General features: G+C 38.8%; 1 protein-coding gene across 1 annotated transcript in view; it reads right to left on the minus strand.

Annotated features, from left to right (window-relative positions):
• Positions 1-19643, minus strand: part of LOC127452625 (sodium-dependent dopamine transporter-like) — a 33236-nt gene extending 13593 nt beyond the window's left edge. Inside the window, exons 1-9 of the mRNA XM_051718248.1 lie at positions 19614-19643; positions 18234-18594; positions 16937-17068; positions 13424-13637; positions 12687-12825; positions 11477-11611; positions 10714-10817; positions 10289-10413; positions 2199-2311 (exon numbers count right to left, since the gene is read on the minus strand). Of these exons, the coding sequence (XP_051574208.1) occupies positions 2199-2311; positions 10289-10413; positions 10714-10817; positions 11477-11611; positions 12687-12825; positions 13424-13637; positions 16937-17068; positions 18234-18522 (1251 nt within the window). The 5' untranslated portion in view covers positions 18523-18594; positions 19614-19643. The remainder of the gene's footprint in view (positions 1-2198; positions 2312-10288; positions 10414-10713; positions 10818-11476; positions 11612-12686; positions 12826-13423; positions 13638-16936; positions 17069-18233; positions 18595-19613) is intronic.
• Between the last annotated feature and the right edge of the window lie 1464 nt (positions 19644-21107).

Here is a 21107-nt window from a genome sequence, read left to right on the forward strand (position 1 = left end):
TCTGTGCATGATTTCCTGCAAAACAGGAATGTCAGTGTTCTGCCATGGCCAGCGAAGAGCACGGATCTCAATCCCATTGAGCACATCTGGGACCTGTTGGATCGGAGGGTGAGGGCTAGGGCCATTCACCCTAGAAATGTCCGTGAACTTGCAAATGCCTCGGTGGAAGAGTGGGGTAACATCTCACAGCAAGAACTGGCAAATCTGGTGCAGTCCATGAGGAGGAGATGTACTGCAGTACTTAATGCAGCTGGTGGCCACACATACAAATATTTACACATGTTAAGTTTGTTGAAAATAAAATCAGTTGAAAGTGAGAGGACGTTTCTTTTTTCTGAGTTTATATATATATATATATATATATATATATATATATATATATATATATATATCAGTGGTCCAAACAAGTGTAATGATTGGCAGACAGATAATTCTTAGAGGATAGAAGTCAATTGGCACTCCCTCATTTCAAGAATGGTTCACCGAATTGGTCAGGGTAATGGCATTTGAAAAGATGTCATATAAGCAGCTTGGAAGATTGGGCGTGTTTGGTAAGAAATGGGACGGGTATTTGTCCTTTCTGGAAGGCTCTCAGTGAGGACCATGTAGAGAGAAACAAAATTGTGGATTCTGTTCTTTGTGGAATTCTTTCTTTTCTCTTTGTTTGTTGATTTTTATATTTTTGATTTTCTCAGATATTTTTGTTTGTTTGTTTGTTATATGTGTGCATTGTGTAATTTAAGTTTTGACCATGGGGATGTTTGTTGAGGGACAGGGTGGGATGGGGGAGGGGAGGGGAGGGGAAATAAAGGGTGTTAATATTTATTCTGTGTATATATACTGTATATGTATACACTGATCAGCCACAACATTAAAACCACCTGCCTAATATTGTGTAGGTTCCCCTCGTGCCGCAAAACCAGCGGCAACCTGCATCTCAGAATAGCATTCTGAGACGATATTCTTCTCATCACAATTGTATAAAATAGTTATCTAAGTTACTGTAGACTTTGCAGTTCGAACCAGTCTGGTCATTCTCTGTTGACCTCTCTCATCAACAAGGCGTTTCCATCCGCAGAACTGCCGCTCACTGGATGGTTTTTGTTTTTGGCACCATTCAGAGTAAATTCTAGAGACTGTTGTGCATGAAAATCCCAGGAGATCAGCAGTTACAGAAATACTCAAACCAGCCCATCTGGCACCAACAATCATGCCACAATCCAAATCACTGAGATCACATTTTTCCCCCATTCTGATGGTTAATGTGAATATTAACTGAAGCTCCTGACCCATATCTGAATGATTTTAAGCACCGTACTACTCCCACATGATTGGCTGATTAGATAATCGCATGGATGATTGTTGGTGCCAGACAGGCTGGTTTGAGTATTTCTGTAACTGCTGATCTCCTGGGATTTTCACACACAACAGTCTCTAAAATTTACTCAGTGAGGGGCAGTTCTGTGGATGGAAATGCCTTGTTGATGAGAGAGGACAACAGAGAATTGCTTGACTGGTTCGAACTGACAAAGTCTACAGTAACTCAGATAGCTGCTCCGTACATTTGTGGTGAGAAGAATAGTATCTCAAAATGCTATTCTGAGATGCAGGTTGGTGCTGTTTTGGTGGCATGAGGGGGACCTACACAATATTAGGCAGGTGGTTTTAATGTTGTGGATGATCGGTGTACATATATATAATGTATAAGAATCAATAAAAAGTGTTAATAACAAACTGGGTGGGTTAAATAAGGGTGAAATAAAAAAATGTGCAGTGCTGTGGGTTCCCAGGACTAAAATTAAGAACCATTCCAAAACTGTTCCTGAATGACCTTACCAGGTTTTAAGTCTGTGAATAAGAATACTTGATCAAATATGTTGAAGACTTTACTGCTAAAGCAAAATCAAAACAAAAGCACTATGTTTATCGCTAAACATTCATCAGATAATTTATAAAATGAGTCAATGTCAATTCTGTAGAATGGTAAGAAAGAAAATATGCCATAAAAAAATAAATAAATAAAAACGAGTAAGATTAATAATATGAACTGTACTCTAATGTACCTGCAAATTCTACTGTGACATGTACATGCAGTTTTTTTCATATACTGAGTAGCTCTGTGCTTAGTTTTTATAGTTGCTTAGTTTCCAAGATTCAGAAAATAAGTGGGATCAAACAAGGCTGTCACATGTACTCACAGCACTGTCGATTCCTAAAGTAAGCAGCATGATGAAGAAGATAACAGCCCACACTGAAGAGCCTGGTAGTGTAGCTATTGCTTCTGGGTAAATAATGAACACCAGGCCAGGACCTTATGAGAAGCAAAGAACACAGATTCAAAACCAGTATATGCATTGCTTTAAATACAGCTGACAGCACAACAGAAATTTTTTTTATTATTATTTTTTTTTATTTTTTTTTTTATTGTGCATATACTGTGGTTTATCTAAACTAATTGAATTAATTTAATAGTCTAAAATGTATTGTGTGTCATTTCTGCACCACTATTGTCCTCAAATGGAATCACAAAACTATTGACTAATCGTTTCCAAACAGGTATCCTGAACACTCACCAACACCCACCTTTATGTATTCAGTTCGTTAGATAAACAGATACTGCAGTCACTCACACCCCAGACTCACACAATTGGTCAAACCAATGCTGTCTAGGGCTTGTCGAGAAATGTTCAAACAAAAAGAGTTTTATAATTGCCAGAAGTGTTTACATTTTAGGCCAATAAACCTATGAATGGCTTACTAATAGCACATTAATTTATAAAGCTGGGATAGGAGAAAATAATTCAATGTAAAAAAAAAATAAATACAAAAAAATCACAATTCAAATATTATAATCACACACAAATTTTATGCTGATGTTGTTGCATAGGCAATTTTTTTTATTAAAAGCACTCAGGATAAAATCATATCAAATATGTATATGATTTTAATTTAACTGTGTATGCACATACAATAAACAAATGAATAAATAAATAAAATAAATAAAAAATTTGATTAGTACATTTGTGGCAGTGAGTATGAAGATCACACCAGAACAGCAGATCATACTGTAAATATTGCATGAATGTTGCTGGCAACCTGGCATATCGACATGTTCCAATTCCATTGACATTCTGTAACTCACACATAACGATTTTGCTCTCAGAATTAATTCACTGTCTCCAGACAGTGTTTATGAAGAGTACACCAGCTCTAATAACAGGCTTTGAATGAGATCAATCTAAAATTACTGTGCCACATTACTTTACAATGTTTACTTTCAGAGGACAGGAGAAAAGATCATAAAGCATATAGCACATATTTAATATCACATGTGTTTGATGCTATTTTGGAGCACTTGTAATAACCACTTAGTGTTATTGCTTTTATTTTATTTAATTTTATTTATTTATTATTATTATTAAGGTAACCATTATGTTATGCTGATATTATTTGTCTAATAAATCAATTTACCATTAATTAGTCTGCATGCTGTTTCACCATGTTTTGCATATTTGGGTAAGTCTCACGAAACCCATCAAGAACATTTTCAGGTCATACTTCACCACAAAATCAAAAAAGAAAAGAAAGGACTATAAAGATTTATTTATAGTGACATTATTTTCATGAAAATGAAGCACATTGTCTCCCCAATCCTCATTACTGGAATCAATCTATCTATCTCTCTATCTATCTATCTATCTATCTAGCTATCTTTCTGTCTGTCTGTCTGTCTGTCTCTCTCTCTCTCTCTCTCTCTCTCTCTCTCTCTCTCTCTCTCTCTCTCTCTCTCTCTCTCATATATATATATATATATATATACAGTATTGTGCAAATGTTTTAGGCACTTGTGAAGAATGTTGCATAGTGAGGGTGTCTTCAAAAATAATGACATAAATAGTTTTCATTTATCACTTAATGTCATACAAAGTCCAGTAAACATAAAAAAGCTAAATCAATATTTGGTGTGACCACCTTTGCGTTTCAAACAGCACCATTTCTCCTAGGTACACCTGGACACAGTTTTTCTTGGTTGTTGGCAGATAGTATGTTCCAAGCTCCTTGGAGAATTCGTCACAGTTCTTCTATCTATTTAGGCTGTCTCAATTGCTTCTGTCTCTTTATGTAATCTCAGACTGACATGATGATCAGTGGAGGGCTTTGTGGGGGCCATGGCATCTGTAGCAGGGCTCCCTGTTCTTCTGTTCTAATATTTTCTATTTGCAAATGTAATGTTTGGGAGTCTAACATTTATATTTCCTATTGACACACTAAAGCTGAAGATATAAATAACCGTCTTAAGACAAATGCTTTTGTGAAACATCTTATGTGCCTAAGACTTTTGCACAGTACTGTATATATATACATACACACACACACTGGCAGCCAAAAGTTTGGAATAATGTACAGATTTTGCTTTTATGGAAATAAATTGGTACTTTTATTCACCAAAGTGGTATTCAACTGATCACAGTGTATAGTCAGGACATTAATAATGTGAAAATTACTATTACAATTTGAAAAAAAATCTACTAATCTAATTTTAAACTACTTCAAAGTGTTCTCATAAAAAAATCCTCCACGTGCAGCAATGACAGCTTTGCAGATCCTTGGCATTCCTGTTGCACTTGCCATAGATGTGGCTGTCTTGTCGAGCACTTCTCACGCACCTTACAGTCTAGCTGATCCCACAAAAGCTCAATGGGGTTAAGACCCATAACACTCTTTTCCAATTATCTGTTGTCCAATGTCTGTGTTTCTTTGCCCATTCTAACCTTTTCTTTTTGTTTGTCTGTTTCAAAAGTGGCTTTTTCTTTGCAATTCTTCCCATAAGGCCTAAACCCCTGAGTCTTTTCTTTACTGTTGTACATGAAACTGGTGTTGAGCGGGTAGAATTCAATGAAGCTGTCAGCTGAGAACATGTGAGGCGTCTATTTCTCAAACTAGAGTCTCTGATGTACTTATCCTCTTGTTTAGTTGTATCTGGGCCTTCCATATCGCTTTCTGTCCTTGTTAGAGCCAGTTGTCCTTTGTCTTTGAAGACTGTAGTGTACACCATTTTGTATGAAATCTTCAGTTCCCTATCTGTCACTCACTCGACATTGTGTCGATGTAGTGACACTAGGGGTCGAACTTGGGAGCCCCAAACACCTCTGATATTTGAGAAAAGGCCAATAAAATTTGCATGCCACTCCTACGGACATACGGGTATAAAAGGAGAAGGCATGCAACCACTCATTCAGATTTGTTCTTCGGAGCCGAGCAGTGTAGAGAAATCCACTAGCGTTCCATTCAGCTCTGAAAGCGAAAGTGTAAAAATGGCTGTTGGATATACAGCGCATTACAGCGGGTTCTCCCTTTCTCGCACAGATAAGTGCAGAGAATGCCCCTGGGCGCTTCAGCAGCCACACTTGAGAGAAATAAAAGAGTATATTTTCTCTAAAAGAGTAAGCACTGATGGAGAGCGTCTTTTTAAAGATGCCTTTCCGTCTACGTGCAGTTCCTGGTTGCAGTCGGTGTCTTTCATCCTCTGACGGCCACGATCGCTGTCTCACGTGTATTGACCGTTGACATGCTGAGATAGCATTCATGGGTGGCTCATGTTCTCACTGCGAGAATGTGACCATGGCAATGTTGCGATCACGGCTTTCTTTCTTCCATAGAGAGAAAGCCACTCCAGTCGCTCCCCATCCTGGTCCTTCTGCTAACATGCACAAGGCCATGGCAGTTAGCGCTGGGGGCGATTTGGGGGCATTAATGGGAGCATTTCAACCGGGTGAATCCCCACGGACCTCCCATTCCCCAACACACTCGTTTCCACCGGTCGAGTTCATGGATGAGTCAGGCGGCTCACCTTAGAGCGGGCTTAATGTCTTATTCGGGGCTCGCAATGAGGATGAGGTATCGATCACAGCATCGGAGAGCACGCCCACTCAGAGGCCGACGTGGCGCTGACGGCCATGCTTGACCGGGCCGCCGTGGGTGTCGGGCTGGATTGGAACCCTCCACCCTGCCCTGAGAATTCGTGGCTGGACGATTGGTTCCTGGGCTCAGAGCACCGCTCTGCCCCAGTTCCTTTCTTCCCGGAGGTGCATGAGGACCTCACGAAGTCGGCACCTTTTACTGCCCGGTCCCATTTCTTGGGTTCTTCCACTGTCACTACCCTCGATGGCGGGGCAGCCAGGGGGTACACGGAGTTTCCTCGGGTGGAGCAGGTGATTGCGGTGCACCTGTGCCCGCAAAACGCCACCATCTGGTGGAATTTACCCAGGCTCCCATCCAGGGCCTGAAAGTTCACTTCGCCCTTGACGGCCAAGGTGTACAGTGCTGCTGGACATGCCGCCTCCGCCTTGCATGCCATGGCAATCCTGCAGGCCCACCAGGCCAGCACCTGTGGCAGGTTGAACTTCCTCAGCTGGCGAAGGAATTACAACCTCTGCTGGGCCTTTTTCACAATGGAGACAATGTGTGTCTCCCACTTCATGTCCTGCGAGATGGTAGTGCCCAGGAACCTGAATGACTCTACTGCTGCCACAGTGCTGTTTAGAATGGTGAGGGGGGTCAGTGTTGGGATGTTCCTCCTAAATTTCACAATCATCTCCACCGTTTTGAGCATGTTAAGTTCAAGGTTGTTTTGACTGCACCAGACAGCCAACCTCCCTTCTGTATGCAGACTCATCATCATCTCAGATGAGGCCGATGACAGTGGTGTCATCTGCAAACTTCAGGAGGTTGACAGAGGGGTCCTTGGCAATGCAGTCATTGGTATAGAGGGAGAAGAGTGGAGAGCACACATCCCTGGGGGGCACCAGTGCTGATTGTACAGGTGCTGGAAGTGAGTTTCCCCTGTCTCACAAGCTGCTGCCTGTCCATCAGAAAGCTGGTAATCCACTGACAGATAGACATGGGAACAGAGAGTTGGTGTAATTTATTCTGGAGTATAGCTGGGATGATGGTGTTGAAAGCCGAACTGAAGTCCACAAAAAGGATCCTGGCATATGTCCCTGGTCTGTCCAGATGTTGCAGGATATGATGCAATCCCATGTTGACTGCATCATCCACAGACCTGTTTGCTCGATAAGCAAATTGAAGGGGATCTAGAAAGGGTCCAGTGATGTTCTTCAGGTGGGCCAACACCAGTTTCTCAAATGATTTCATGACCACAGACGTCAGGGCGACAGGTCTGTAGTCATTAAGTCCTGTGATATTTGGTTTCTTTGGGACAGGAATAATGATTGAGCGTTTGAAGCAGCATGGGACTTCACACTGCTCCAGTTATCTATTGAAGATCTGTGTGAACATGGGGCCCAGCTGGTTAGCACAGGATCGAAGGCATGCTGGTGAGACGCCATCTGGGCCTGAAGCTTTTCTCATCTTTGGTTTCTGAAAGCCGCGGCTCACATCATCTTCACAGATCTTAAGTGCAGGTTGAGTAGCAGGAGGGGGGAGGAGGGGGGTTGCAGGAGGTGTTGGTGTTTGTGTGAAGTGAAGGTCAGAGTGGGTGTGGGGTGTGAGATTGGGCCTTTCAAATCTGCAGTAGAACACATTCAGGTCGTCAGCCAGTTGTTGGTCCACCACAGGGTTGGGGGTAGGAGTCCTGTAATTTGTGAGTTGTTTCATGCCACCCCACACTGATGCAGGGTTGTTAGCTGAAAACTTGTTTTTCAGCTTCTTAGAATATCTTCTTTTAGCCACTCTGATTTCCTTGTTCAGTGTGTTCCTGGCCTGATTGTACAAGAATTTATACATAGTAAGCATCCTCTTTGGCCTGATGAAGCTGCCTGAGCTCTGCTGTAAACCACTGTTTGTCATTGTTGAACTTTAAATAAGTCCTAGTAGGAATGCACATATCCTCACAGAAATTGATATATGATGTAACAGTATCTGTGAGCTCGTCCAGATTGGTGTCTGCAGCATTAAAACACTCCAATCTGTGCAATCGAAGCAGGCTTGTAGTTCCCGCTCTGCTTCATTGGTCCATCTCTTTACAGTCCTTACTACTGGCTTAGTTGATTTTAATTTCTGCCTGTAGGTTGGAAGAAGATGAACCAGACAGTGATCAGAGAGTCCCAAAGCTGCTCTAGGGACAGAGCGATATGCATCCTTTATTGTTGTGTAGCAGTGATCCAGTATGTTCCTGTCTCTGGTGGGGCATGTAATGTGCTGTTTGTATTTGGACAGTTCACGTGCGAGATTTGCTTTGTTAAAATCCCCAAGAATAATAATAACTGAGTCCAGGTATTGTTGTTCTGTGTCTGTGATTTGATCAGTCAGCTGTTGCAGCGCTGTGTTCACACACGCTTTTGGCGCGATATACACACTCACCAGAGCAAACGAGGAAAACTCCCGCGGCGAGTAGAACAGCCTCTTGTTTTCCCCCGTTAACTCCGCGGTGCGATCCGCTTTGAACAGCTGAAAGCCCGGCAGATGTAACGCGCTGTCCGGAATGGCTTCACTCAACCAGGTTTCTGTGAAGCACAAGGCAGCAGAGTTTGAAAAGTCCTTGTTTGTGCGGGTGAGGAGATGTTGTTCATCCGTTTTGTTAGGAAGAAAGCGTAGATTCGCTAGATGAATACTTGGCAGCGCTGAAGCCGCACCGACAGAGCCTGACCAGCGCGCCTGCTCATCTCATATGTGGTACTTCCCAGTTGGTAAGTCCATGTGATGTATTCTCCACATGTTAACCTACCCTTCAGGCAGGATGTGGTCTCTGCAGTGTCTTTTCTCCGTGGGGGAAAAGAACACCTTCCCCGGCGCGACTGTATCTTGGTCCCAGCTAAGTGAATTTTTCATTTTTTCAACAAAAAAAAAAAAGAAAAAAAGAAAAAAAAAAAGAGAAAAGGTCAAAACAGCTGGTGCGGCCTATTGCCATTGTAAGTACATCTTGTCCCCCCCTTTGGGTACGAGGGACTATGCGACATATGTGGGGCGTCGGGAAGGTTACAATGGGGCTGAGTGCACTTGTTACTAGGCACGCAGCAGCCTGCCTGCACCTGCCCTGCCGATCCACAGTTCAGCTGGTTGTGGCGTTTTGTATAGGGACCCCTAGTGTCACTACATCGACACAACGTCGAGTGAGTGACAGACAGGGAATGTCTTGGTTACTGTTGTAACCTCCATTCCCTTATGGAGGAAACGAAACGTTGTGTCCCTCCTGCCACAACACTGAACTACCCGCTGAAATGGCCAGGACTCTGTCTCGGCTCCTCAGCACAAACCTGAATGAGTGGTTGCAAGCCGTCTCCTTTTATACCCGTATGTCTGGGGGAGTGGCATGCAAATTCCACTCGCCAATTCTCATTGGCCTTTTCTCAAATATCAGAGGTGTTTGGGGCTCCCAAGTTCAACCCCTAGTGTCACTACATCGACACAACGTCTCGTTCCCTCCATCAGGGAACAGAGGTTACAACTGTAACCAAGACTTTTTTTTGGCCTTCATTCCTCAAAACAATGATTGACTGACGAGTTTCTAGATAAAGCTGTTTCTTTTTTGCCATTTTTGACCTAATATTGACCTTAAGACATGCCAGTCTATTGCATACTGTGGCAACTCAAAACCAAACACAAAGACAATGTTAAACTTCATTTAATGAACCAAATAGCTTTCATCTGTGTTTGATATAATGGCGAGTGATTTTCTAGTACCAAATTAGCAATTCAGCATGATTACTCAAGGAAAATGTGTAGGAGTGATGGCTGCTGGAAATGGGGCCTGTCTAGATTTGATCAAAAATGACTTTTTTCAAATAGTTCTGGTGCTGTTTTTTACATCAGTAATGTCCTGACTATATTTTGTGATCAGTTGAATGACACTTTGGTAAATTAAAGTACCAATTTCCTTCCGAAACAGCTAAATCTGTATTATTCCAAACTTTTGGCTGCCATATTCTATATATATAAAAATATCTTCTTTTCAATGTCATAGTAATAATATTTTATAGTAAATTATTTATGCATCATTGTTGAATTTAATGTTCTGAATTTGGGATATGATTATTTGTGCCCAGAGAGGATAATTTTCATTTGTGTATATTACTGTACAATAATCACATTTATGTTTTCATATTATCATATTGAAAATTTTGTAGGATATGTGCTTTATTGTCATGAAAAAATATCACAATGCAAAAACCTTAATGGTCCTAAAAACAGGCTTCATTTTCTATATGCCAAATATATTTCATAATTTGTTTCTTTTGATTTTGGGGTGAAATGTGACCCAGACATTTCTTTGTTAGACTCACCCATTTAATCACAGGAGCAGATACAAAATATAAACACACTCACTCACCGTCAGTGGCTACTTTATCAAGGGCCACATTGTGCTTCTGTGACATATAACCCAAGAAGGAAAATATGACAAATCCAGAAAAGAAGCTGGTCAGAGAGTTTATGGAGCTGGTTATGATGGCATCTCTATAAGAGAGAGAGCAAGCACAAATGTAATCAAGCTCTCCAATGGACTGCTTTATTCTGCTAAATCTATGTCTGATGTACTGCAAACAGTGGTATCAGTGGGCTAATTCATTCCCCCTTCAATGTTTACTGCAATCTCATCTGCTCTAAGCAATGGAGCAAGAGCATCAAAGGGATTTTAATTCAGCAATACAAAGTATAACAAAATATGTGTTTATGTGTGCTGTCCCGTGAATCCTGCTGTGTATGTTTGCGTTATAGCTCCTTTACGAATTTTTCCCAACGTTTGGGTTTGCTCACCTATAACAGTTGTTGCTGAATTTGTTGTAGCTGGAGAAGGCGATTAGCACACCAAACCCCACTCCCAGAGAAAAACAGATCTGTGTGGCAGCCTCGATCCAGACCTGCGACACAAACGGCCCCGGCCGTCCGCACAAAAGAGGCCGCACAACAGCTATCATTAGAGATAATTGCAGGAAACTCATTCAACAGAAAGATGAAAGACATTTGTGAATACAGGGTAATTTTGCAAATTGCTGCTGCACACATGTGTCTAATCTAATTCTGAAATTGCCGCTTTGAGGTCTCTTTGCCAAGTGGTCCACCGGGAAAGAATCGCAGATCCTGGAAAAAGTTACTCAAGGCTAATCGTAACTTCACCTGGCATTCTGTGATGATGACATGAGCGATTCTTATGAGCTGTTTAAGAGGTTGATCCATAAATATATGCACACACAGTATCTTTCTCTATGGTTTACTTGTCAAAACTCTTGCATAAATGCAGTTTTTTTTTTTTAAAGAGCAGATTAATTCATGAGCAGCATGTTTCTTCAGCATAAAACCTGATTAACAAACATGGAGTCTTCTGTTTGAACTTCACCCTTTTCTCAGTGGATAAAAAGTGGCTCTTTTTATGGAATTATATTCCATTTGTGCATAACTGAGACAGTTATGGCTATCTGCATATGTGTGTGTGTGTGTGTGTTTATACTAGATGCAAGCAGGTGCATGTGGGTGTTTAGAAAATTAGAAGGTTTGGTTTGGTATGACTGTGTGTGTGTACCTGAGCATCACACAAGCGGAGGAAGTCCACACTCAGGTAAGCTTTAATGCCATCGATTGCTCCAGGCAGAGTGACACCACGCAGGAGCAGAACAGTCAGTACAACATAGGGCATGGTGGCTGTGATCCACACCACCTGCACATACACACATACAAAAAGACATACAGATTTAAGCCTCACACAACTGTACATTATTACCAGACCTTATTTATGGAATGATTCTAAGAACACTTGCACATTTTCAACTACTCCAAAACCAAATTTTTGCATCTTCTTAAGAAAAGGTGAGTGGTGCTTGACCATGCAAAACTTGCCGCCACTTTATTAGGCATTGCTATGTGGTTGCTATGCAGTTGCTATGGTGTTCTGAAGGCTTATTTGTATGTAGCTATGAGGTTGCTAGGGTGTTCTAGGTGGTTGTTAGGTGGTTTCTTACTGGCCATAAGTCAGAAGAGCCAACCTCTAAGTCTTTCTGTTTGTTCTGGTCTCTAGTTGTGGCTTAGGTGCCCCTCTAATGCATTAAATGTTTTTTTAACTCGTTTTATTGTATGCCAGTTTACATTAGACAGATAGCTTAGAATAGTAATAGAACACCTCTTCTTAGCTTACAGAAATTTCAATAATTTATTTTGAGCTGGTTTTATTTGTTTATCTGTTTATTCATTTATGTATTTTTATGTGTATTTTGCAGAGCCTTCTAAAAATGAACATGATCAAGATCTGAATAATCAGTCTGATGTGTTCTAAAAGTGTTCTTAAATAATTGTAAACTTTTTATGACTTTTTTGTACTTTGTTATTTCTACTTTTGCTGATTAAATAATTAATCTAGAAATTCAAGGGTTTTCTCTGTGATTTACAACACTTACTGCACGGTGTTGTCTGAAATAGTTGGGGGGAGAGGGGTTAGGGTGGTCAAAAATGATAAAAATGTATTTTTAGCTTCTCAGTGGTCCTAAATGACTAAGAAATCAGCAATAAGGTAAAATATTTTTGTAATACTAAAATATGTGTAGTGCAGGGTTAACAAGCCATGCAATTTGAGGTATCATTCATGTCCGTAGCAGAAGCCATGCAGGACAAGTTACATGCCTGATACTTAGGGTTATACTTCTGCTATACAGCCTTAGCAAACACCATCAGTAACAATGGATTGTTTTCATACAGGTGTAGAGTTAGAGATGAAAGTTAATTTCTCTGAGAGGTCGAACCTTCCCTGATGTCTTGACTCCCTTCCACAGACTGAAGTAGAGGATCACAATGACCACAGCCAGGCAGGAGGTGAGCTGCCAGCGGGGCAGTCCCAAATCATCTATACCAGAACTGTCCTGAAGGTGAAGGACCCCTCGCCTGGGAGTGAAAGACACAGAGTGTGTTATCGGATAAAAATATGCAACAATCACTCACTGAAATACAAATTATATATATATTATTTTTATTAGATATTTTTTTTAAATTAATAAATATTTTATAATTAAATAAAATTAAATGTAATTGCTATTATATGTATATAATAGCTATAATAGCTTACATATATATATATATATATATATATATATATATATATATATATATATATATATATGGTATATGGTATATATAATAGCAATAACATTTCATTTAATTATAAAATATATATTAATTTAAAACATACCTAATAAAAATAAAATAAAAAGATAAAAATCTAAAACATAAATCTACCTGTTAAGATAAAAATAGAAACGGAAATAAACTGAATTAAATCTAAAAGACAAAGATTAAAAAAAATACAAATTATAGTCTTTCAACTGATTGTCCACAAATTATTTTTGAGGCTTTTCTTCTGCATTTGTGAACATAACAACTCATGGATTATAATTGCAACATTCAACAACATGGTTTATCTACAGATCAACCATCTCCAGTTGAAGATGGTCTTGGAAATTTGGCATCTGTCAGTAGGACATACTCAAAATACTCTAGGGCGGGCGTGGCCTTGTGTGTGTCATTCAGCAGTGTGCCGTTGAGGTTTGAGCAGTTTGGACTGTTCCAGGTGTTGTTACAGTTGATCCAGGGCAGTTCACCAGAGAAAGAGGAGAACAGGTAAAACAGAGCCCAGGCGATGATGACATTATAATAGAATCCCACATACAACGATATCAGGATCACCGTAAAGCCCACACCTGAGAAAAGAGTTTGACACAAGCAATAAATAAAACTACATAAAATGACATGATGATAGTATTTGCAACTTTATAGTTGGTTACCAGCAAATGTTTTGTTTAGAGGCACAAAAATATATTTGCAATATATAACATATCTGCAATATATGCAACGCAAAGGGTGGACACCCGCCCCCCGGAAGGCGAAAATGTTCAAGGGAGGCGAAAAGTGCCAGTGTAGATTTCTCATACATCATCGAAAATGGGTAGTTGCACCTCTAGTTTTACAGTAGATGCTGGTCAACAGCATGGTGTGCTGGTATGTTGGTGTCCCTACCAGGCTTCTAAACTATCTTAATCAGCAAGAATTTCTTGGTCAACCAGCACCATGAACATGATTCAGAGTTTGCATTTCCTTCTAAAATTACATTTGTACTCCACTGACGGTAGGTTTAGTGGGGTTTGGGTTAAGGTAATTTAAAAAGGTATTAGTCTTTATTAATCCAGATTAGGCTATATAATCTGTGTTCCTTCTGTGCAATATGTCCATGCATACACATTTGATAATAGAATCTGCAAGCTATTTTCTTAAAACTTTGAAATTCCAACTATTATTAGATTCAGTTTAATTCAAGTCAAATTAAGATCAAATTGAACTGAATGGTTGAAAAATGTGATTAAAGTAATTTCTGCATCACTAGTGTCACCTAAAGCGCAACAGTGCCCACCTACTTTTTTAGCCATCTTGGTTCTGGAAGTATTTTTCCCATTCATTTTTTTTTTTTTTTCATTGGGATTTCGTAAAATCCTTCATACAAAAATGTACAAGACTGTGTAGTTTTAATCTTCTATGAGGGCATGAACTACAGTCCCATGAAGCATTGCTAATGACACAATTGAATTAAAATAGTGGAAACAAATATGAAACTATTGATTTGACGTTGTTGATTATAAGTATATAATCAATATATTTTAAGTTTATTGCAAAAGATTCAGATATACAAATATATAGTAGTTTGAGAGTGTAGGGAGGCCGACTCAATAGCGTCATTCACAGTGCATCATGAGAGTAGGCGGTCACTGCTAAGCTCTTTTGCTGTGGTTTGTTTGCTGCGATTGGTGGATCATTTCCCTTCAGGTTCATGGAAAGTGTAGTTCTTCCCCAGGAATTCCACTATTAAACACAATTCTTTTAAAAAAAGAAGTTGAAATAGCATGGACTGATGGCTTCATTGGGAGTATATAGCATTGATTAACAACCTCTGAGCTCATGGTTATTAGTTATTTTTGATAATCAATTCCACATTCAAAACAGGCATCTTTACCACATGGAGGGAAACAGTTGATGGCTTTCTCAGTGTAACCCTGAAGAGTGTATTTAGAGTCAGGCTTTAGGCTGAAGTGAGCTGACAGGGATTAGGGGATTATATATTTATTGAAGTGTTTGAGCAGAACATAAGTGTAAATTCATGATTTAGGGTGACTGACATATTTTTCTCTCACTTACACAAAACAATATGAAGGTGTTAAAATGTGTTAGTTACATTAACCTATTTCCAAAATATTTTATAGGCTGTAAAACGCTCTCAGTAAACAAAATGTTGAGCAGTACTTTACTGTCAAGTGCATAGTCTCATTGACACACAATTTACCAATTTGGTATCTGGTAAAACTTTGAAAAAGCATCATAGGAAATCCAGATAAGACTAAGAGTGTTTCTCTCCAACATCTTTGTGCATCTTGGGACAACATTGCTATCAACCAATCAGATTTTAGGGGTGGGTTTAGGATTAGAGTTAGGCAAATGCTGCATTCCATTCATCTCAGAAAGTCAGGATTTCCAACTTCCTATTAGGGAAAGTGCAATGGAGCATAACTTGAAGTCAGACTTCCAACTTTCTATTTTGCCGAGATGTGGGTGGGTGATGTCACGCTAACATGTCACCGCTCAGGGGCATGTACAAAGTTAATGATAAACATTTATTCAATAATTCCCAACAATGAGTCAAAGTTCCTACATCACATTATGATAAAACCCATTTAGTACCCGTTTGCAGAGACAGGTGTTCAAAATACGGTAAATTACATCATATACCTGTACAACAAATGCAAGCACTGAGAAGCATCGTTTATCAATTTGGTTGCTAGGAGACATCTCTGGTGACAACTAAACACCTTCTTAACTAACCAGAGGATTGCAGTTTTGTTTGTTTATTTGTCATCTTTTGAACATCTGGCAATAAAATGCCTTTATGGTCGGAGATTGGAGATATCAAGTCTAAATATCCCACATCCGCATTTGAATGGAACTCAGCATTAGGGCTGGGCTATCAACTCGTCTTATTTTAAGGTTAGATAACAGTTAAGGTTAGGACTGGAGTTAGGGATAGGATTTTGTTTGACCTCATGTGACCCTGCGTCCATTTGCGTGGACATTGTATTTTGGCTTCGCCATACGCAATGCATAATTTTAATTAATTTAAACTGAGTGAATACTATTCACAACATTCTAGACTGTCCTTTATGGGATAAGCTTCTGCTGCACCGAGTCACGTGACACAACAGCATGGCATCGAATTCAGTGAAGCGCTTCTACGGGCACAGAGCCAACAAAAGTGCCTCTGGTAAGAAACCTCTTTAAGCTTTTTTCAATGAATCCTGTTTGGGTGTAAAGAGTAGCGTCGGCAGTTTTGTATGATATGCTGCTTTAAAAAAAAAATAAAAAATTCCGCACATCAGCGCGCTGATAAATATGATGCCCACAAATGTGGATTTAGGGACATGATTGCCTCAAAAGTTCAAAATACATGTGGACGAACAACAGATTTTGTTCCAGGAACATGTCGTACTGGGCAAAGTCATGGTCGGTCCATACAAAGTAACCGCCAACAACACCCCACATATCTGAAAACTCTTAACCGAGGTCCTACAGGAACAGTGAAGAATTGAGAGTGAAGGTGACTGTAGTTTGACATATCCTGTATGCTAGTGCCAGTCCACCATCACAATGTTATTCCAATAAGTGACACAAAATATGCATGCCACCAGGTCTGGCAGTCAAATTTCATGCTAAAAGCCAATTTTCTGTCTTCCATTTGACTGCAGATGATTTCAGCTAGAGATAAACAATACCTGTCTATTGCCCTGATGAGTTCTTTTAGGGGACACAAACACCTTCTGCCTCATAAAAGAACACTCAAAAGCCAGAATACACCTTATATAACAAAGAGTAACAAAGATCAAAGCAATACTGTTACTTATACATGCTGGATGTATTATTGGTAAATTAAAAGTTTTTGCCAAAGAGAAGGTCATATTACCTTTAAAGATAGGACAGATCTTCCAGACTCCTGCTGCTCCTTCACGGTTATACTGGCCCAAGGCTAATTCCATATAGAAGAGTGGCATCCCAGCAATCACCATAAAGAAGAGGTATGGAACCAGGAAAGCACCTTATAGAACCAGAACAAAACCAAATAGATATACAAATGTGTATTCATATACACCACCAGTCAAATGTTTGGACACACCTATTCAATCTTTATTATTAGTCATCAAATCCATTAAATAACACAAATGGAAGTGCTGGAATTGACCAAAAATGACCAAAAAGTGTTACATAAACCAAAACTATCTTTTATTTTAGCTTCTTCAAAATCGCAACCCTTTGTCTATTTTAAAGCTTTGCACAAACTGTTTTAAACAGCACTGAAGCAAAGTATATATGCTTTTTTTTTTTTTTTTTTTTTTTTTTATGAAATATATTGGCACAATTTATATTTGTCTACAAAACTTATTTCAAGCCTTTAGGTCGAAAGGATTATTTCAAAAATCTTGATAAAACATGCATTCAGTGTGTCCAAATTTTTGATTGGTAGTGTACACTGTAAAAATGTTTTGTGAGGCAACCTAAAAATGTGCTTCATGTGGTAACATCTAAATTAACTGGTTTTGTTCAATAAAAAAATAAATAAAAATAAAATTAATCTGACTAAATTTACCTGACAAGTTGGGATACACCAACAAAAGTCATTTTTATTGGTTAGATTAAGTAGAAATAGATCCAAGAGCTTAAAAGAAGTTGCAGGTTGCCATTTTTTTTCAGTGCATATACAGTAGAATTCAAATGATTAGTTGGTCAGTGTTTTACAGACTGGATATTTTTGTGCTTTAATATATAAATATATATAAGCATCTGTTGATTTCTCTCTCTCTCTCTCTCTCTCTCTCTCTCTCTCTCTCACATGTGTGGGTCTGGAGGGTCTCAACTAGGGTGCCAAATGGGGTAGGACCGGCACTGCACACACACACATACACATAAACCCACACTACACATAATCTATTTTCTTTTATTGCTGAGTTTAATCAATTTCATGCATAGATTCGAGAACATTGAGAACCTTAAAAAAATCCCATCTTACAACTCTCAAAAATTACATCTCAGACGTTAGTCCTATATTTAAAGTTTTAAAGAGACCACATTTGGTCAGAATTCCTTAAGTGACAGTAAGTGACAATACATTTCTGGATTCAGCTATTGAGTTTTTTTATTTTATTTTATTTATTTATTTTTTTTATTCATAACATATACACATATAACATATTTCACTCTCTTACCTCCTCCATTTTTGTAACACAGGTAAGGGAACCTCCACACATTGGCTAGATCCACAGCAAAGCCAATCACTGACAGCAGGAAGTCAATCTTTTTGCCCCAGGTCTCTCTTTCCCTTCCCGAGGGGTGGGTTTGACCGGTCGGGCTGACCAGAGTGGATGTGGTGAACTGCACCCCATTCTGTTCCTTCACCAGGATCAGCTCCACCTCCTTGGGGCCCGTGGTGCTGGAGGGTTTAACGGGGGCGATGGCTGAGGACATGTGTGTGACCGGGAGTCGACCTCTTAGCATGGGTTGCTGGGCAAGGCCACAGGAGTGCAGAGGATGGAGAGGGGACCTCCAGATGCAGATGCAGTGGCCTCTCTGGATGAGAGCGGAATGATAGTTGGAGAGGAAAGCGGGATGAGGAGAGAGACAGAGGGAGGGGCAAATCAGCCATGTTGATAAAAGATAAATCAAAACTGGGATCAGATTCAACATGGAACTGACGGAGCTCAATATCGACAAACAGCTATTAAAATATCTAAGTACTATAGTTTTCAAATAGGGGACCATGTAGGTCCTGGAGGGTATATAAACTTAAATTATATTCTCTAAAAATATAAAAATAGTCAATAGTCAATTTATTTCAATATTTTTTTTTTCTGAATATGGGATCAGTTAAGCATTACATGGTTATAAAAGTTACTAATCAAAGTTATTATAAAGTACTACCGAGAAAATCTAGCTTTTTATATTTGGGGGTGAATGGGTTATAGTCTTTAATGGTTGAAAACCCATGTGCTAGATTACATTATCATGTAATTTAGATGTTACTACATGAAGAAATATTTTTAGGTTATTTATTTATGTCAATGTACACGGTAAAAAAAATGTTGTCCTGAAACCTAAAAATGTGTTTCTTGTAGTAACATCTAAATAAACTAGTTTTATTCAAGTCATAAATTATATTTTATATGAACGAATTAACTACATCAGGTTACACTGTCTAATTAAAATTTTGTGGATCACATTAGGTAGAAATTCACGTTTTACATTGAAAGTTCTTGATAAAAAAATGATTTATATGATCAATGATGACAAAAACATGGTTCAATCAATTTAGGTAGCAAGAATAAAATGAATAAAAATAAAGTGAATAATTTAGTCCACATTTAAGATGCATTTAAGAATATAATTTGAAGCTTACTTCTATGACAAATTCTGCAACCTACACACTGATTTTGCCCAGTTAAAGAGCTATTTTAGTGAAATACTGGATCGAGTCGGAATACCAACACCTGTTGAGTTCCAAAAAATTCCAAATACCTGATAACAAAATATTGTGTCAAACATAAATCATGCAGTAAAAAGAAAATCCAAAAAGCCAGTTAAAATCCTACCTTTAGAGTGTGGTGAAGTGCTTCTCCGAATAAAACCTTCTTACTTCTCCATGCATTGATGATCCTCTTCAATTTGGGAGACAATTTTGGCCAATTTATATTTTATTGTTTTGGTCAAAGTAATACAAAACTGTAGATTTTGAATGAAGGAAAGTATAGATGAGAGTGATGATTATGAGTGTGGATGGTCTTTCTCCTACTCAAGGTAGAAGCAGACACAGTTCCACTGACCACAGAGGGGGGTCTGGAGATGTCTGCGGTATTACCAGAAATATGAAAGACAAGCACCTTCCCATATCCCCCATGCCCCCCCCCCCTTCCCCTCCTTCTGACTCTCTTCCTTAATTTATCGCACACATGATCAGATCATTTTAGATTTATTTTAGATTGCGGGTGTGATACAAATGGCCAGTGACTTTGTCAATATGTTACTGCACATATTTATGTTGCAACAGGGTACAAAAGTCCCCATTGACCACACTGAGACCACACTGAAAATCTGGATTTGTTTATTTATTTATTTTTACCTGAGAATTAACAAAGTTTTAGGGTTTTAAAAAAATAGGAATGACACTTTTAACTACTAACTTTTTAAGTTTTTGATTCAAATGTAACATTTGGCTCTAATAGATTACTAATAAAAAAGGTGACATTTACCATGCTAACGTCTTTGTACAAAAGGTAAGATTTGCTTTTCCTCCACTGAAGTACACAAGTTTTCAATTAAATTGTTCATACTGATATTATAATATGTAATGAAAATGTTTTTATTAAATTATAAGGATGCAAGAACTATCACATGTAACATGTTTCTTATTGCTTGATTGTGGGGATTTGATATTTCAGAGCTGCATGGTGAATCTGCATTAATCTTGGCCCGAGGCTGGGAATTAATCATTTGAAGCCGACATCTGTTGAATTGAGACAACAGTTTGGCTCAAGTACAGCAAATAACAGATCAAAAGCTGGGTTATCATTATACCCTTTTCACAGATATGACAAATCCACCACCCATTATGGTCTCCTCTCAGAGCCATGTCGGAATGAAAGGTAATTCTTGATAAGAGGTGCTTGTAACGCTGGAGCTTATAATGATTACAACACAAATATCACACAATGTATGAAGTTCATTGGGCTAAATAAGGGGAAATCACATCCTAGAGGACATGTTATTGCTCTTTACAAGCTCAGGAGACTTATTAGCTATTTCCTTCAACTAGGGGCATAGATTCCAGGGGGGAACAGGGGGAGGTAACCCCGCCAATAATCAAAACAAGTAAGTACAAATTGACAAATTAACAATCTAAGTAATCTTAAAAATAAAATTAAAAATAAAAGAATATTTTAGGTTTTATTAATTTAATTTTATTAAACATCACACAATTTCATTTGATGGAATTTTGTTATGAATTTGAAATGCGTTAAACAGAATGCGTTACATTAAACGGAAAACAATGCTAGTTGTGCTCCGTGGTGCTACAGAATTTTGAGCAA

The sequence above is a fragment of the Myxocyprinus asiaticus genome, chromosome 15 (assembly GCF_019703515.2).
Source record: "Myxocyprinus asiaticus isolate MX2 ecotype Aquarium Trade chromosome 15, UBuf_Myxa_2, whole genome shotgun sequence".
Taxonomy (NCBI): domain Eukaryota; kingdom Metazoa; phylum Chordata; class Actinopteri; order Cypriniformes; family Catostomidae; genus Myxocyprinus; species Myxocyprinus asiaticus.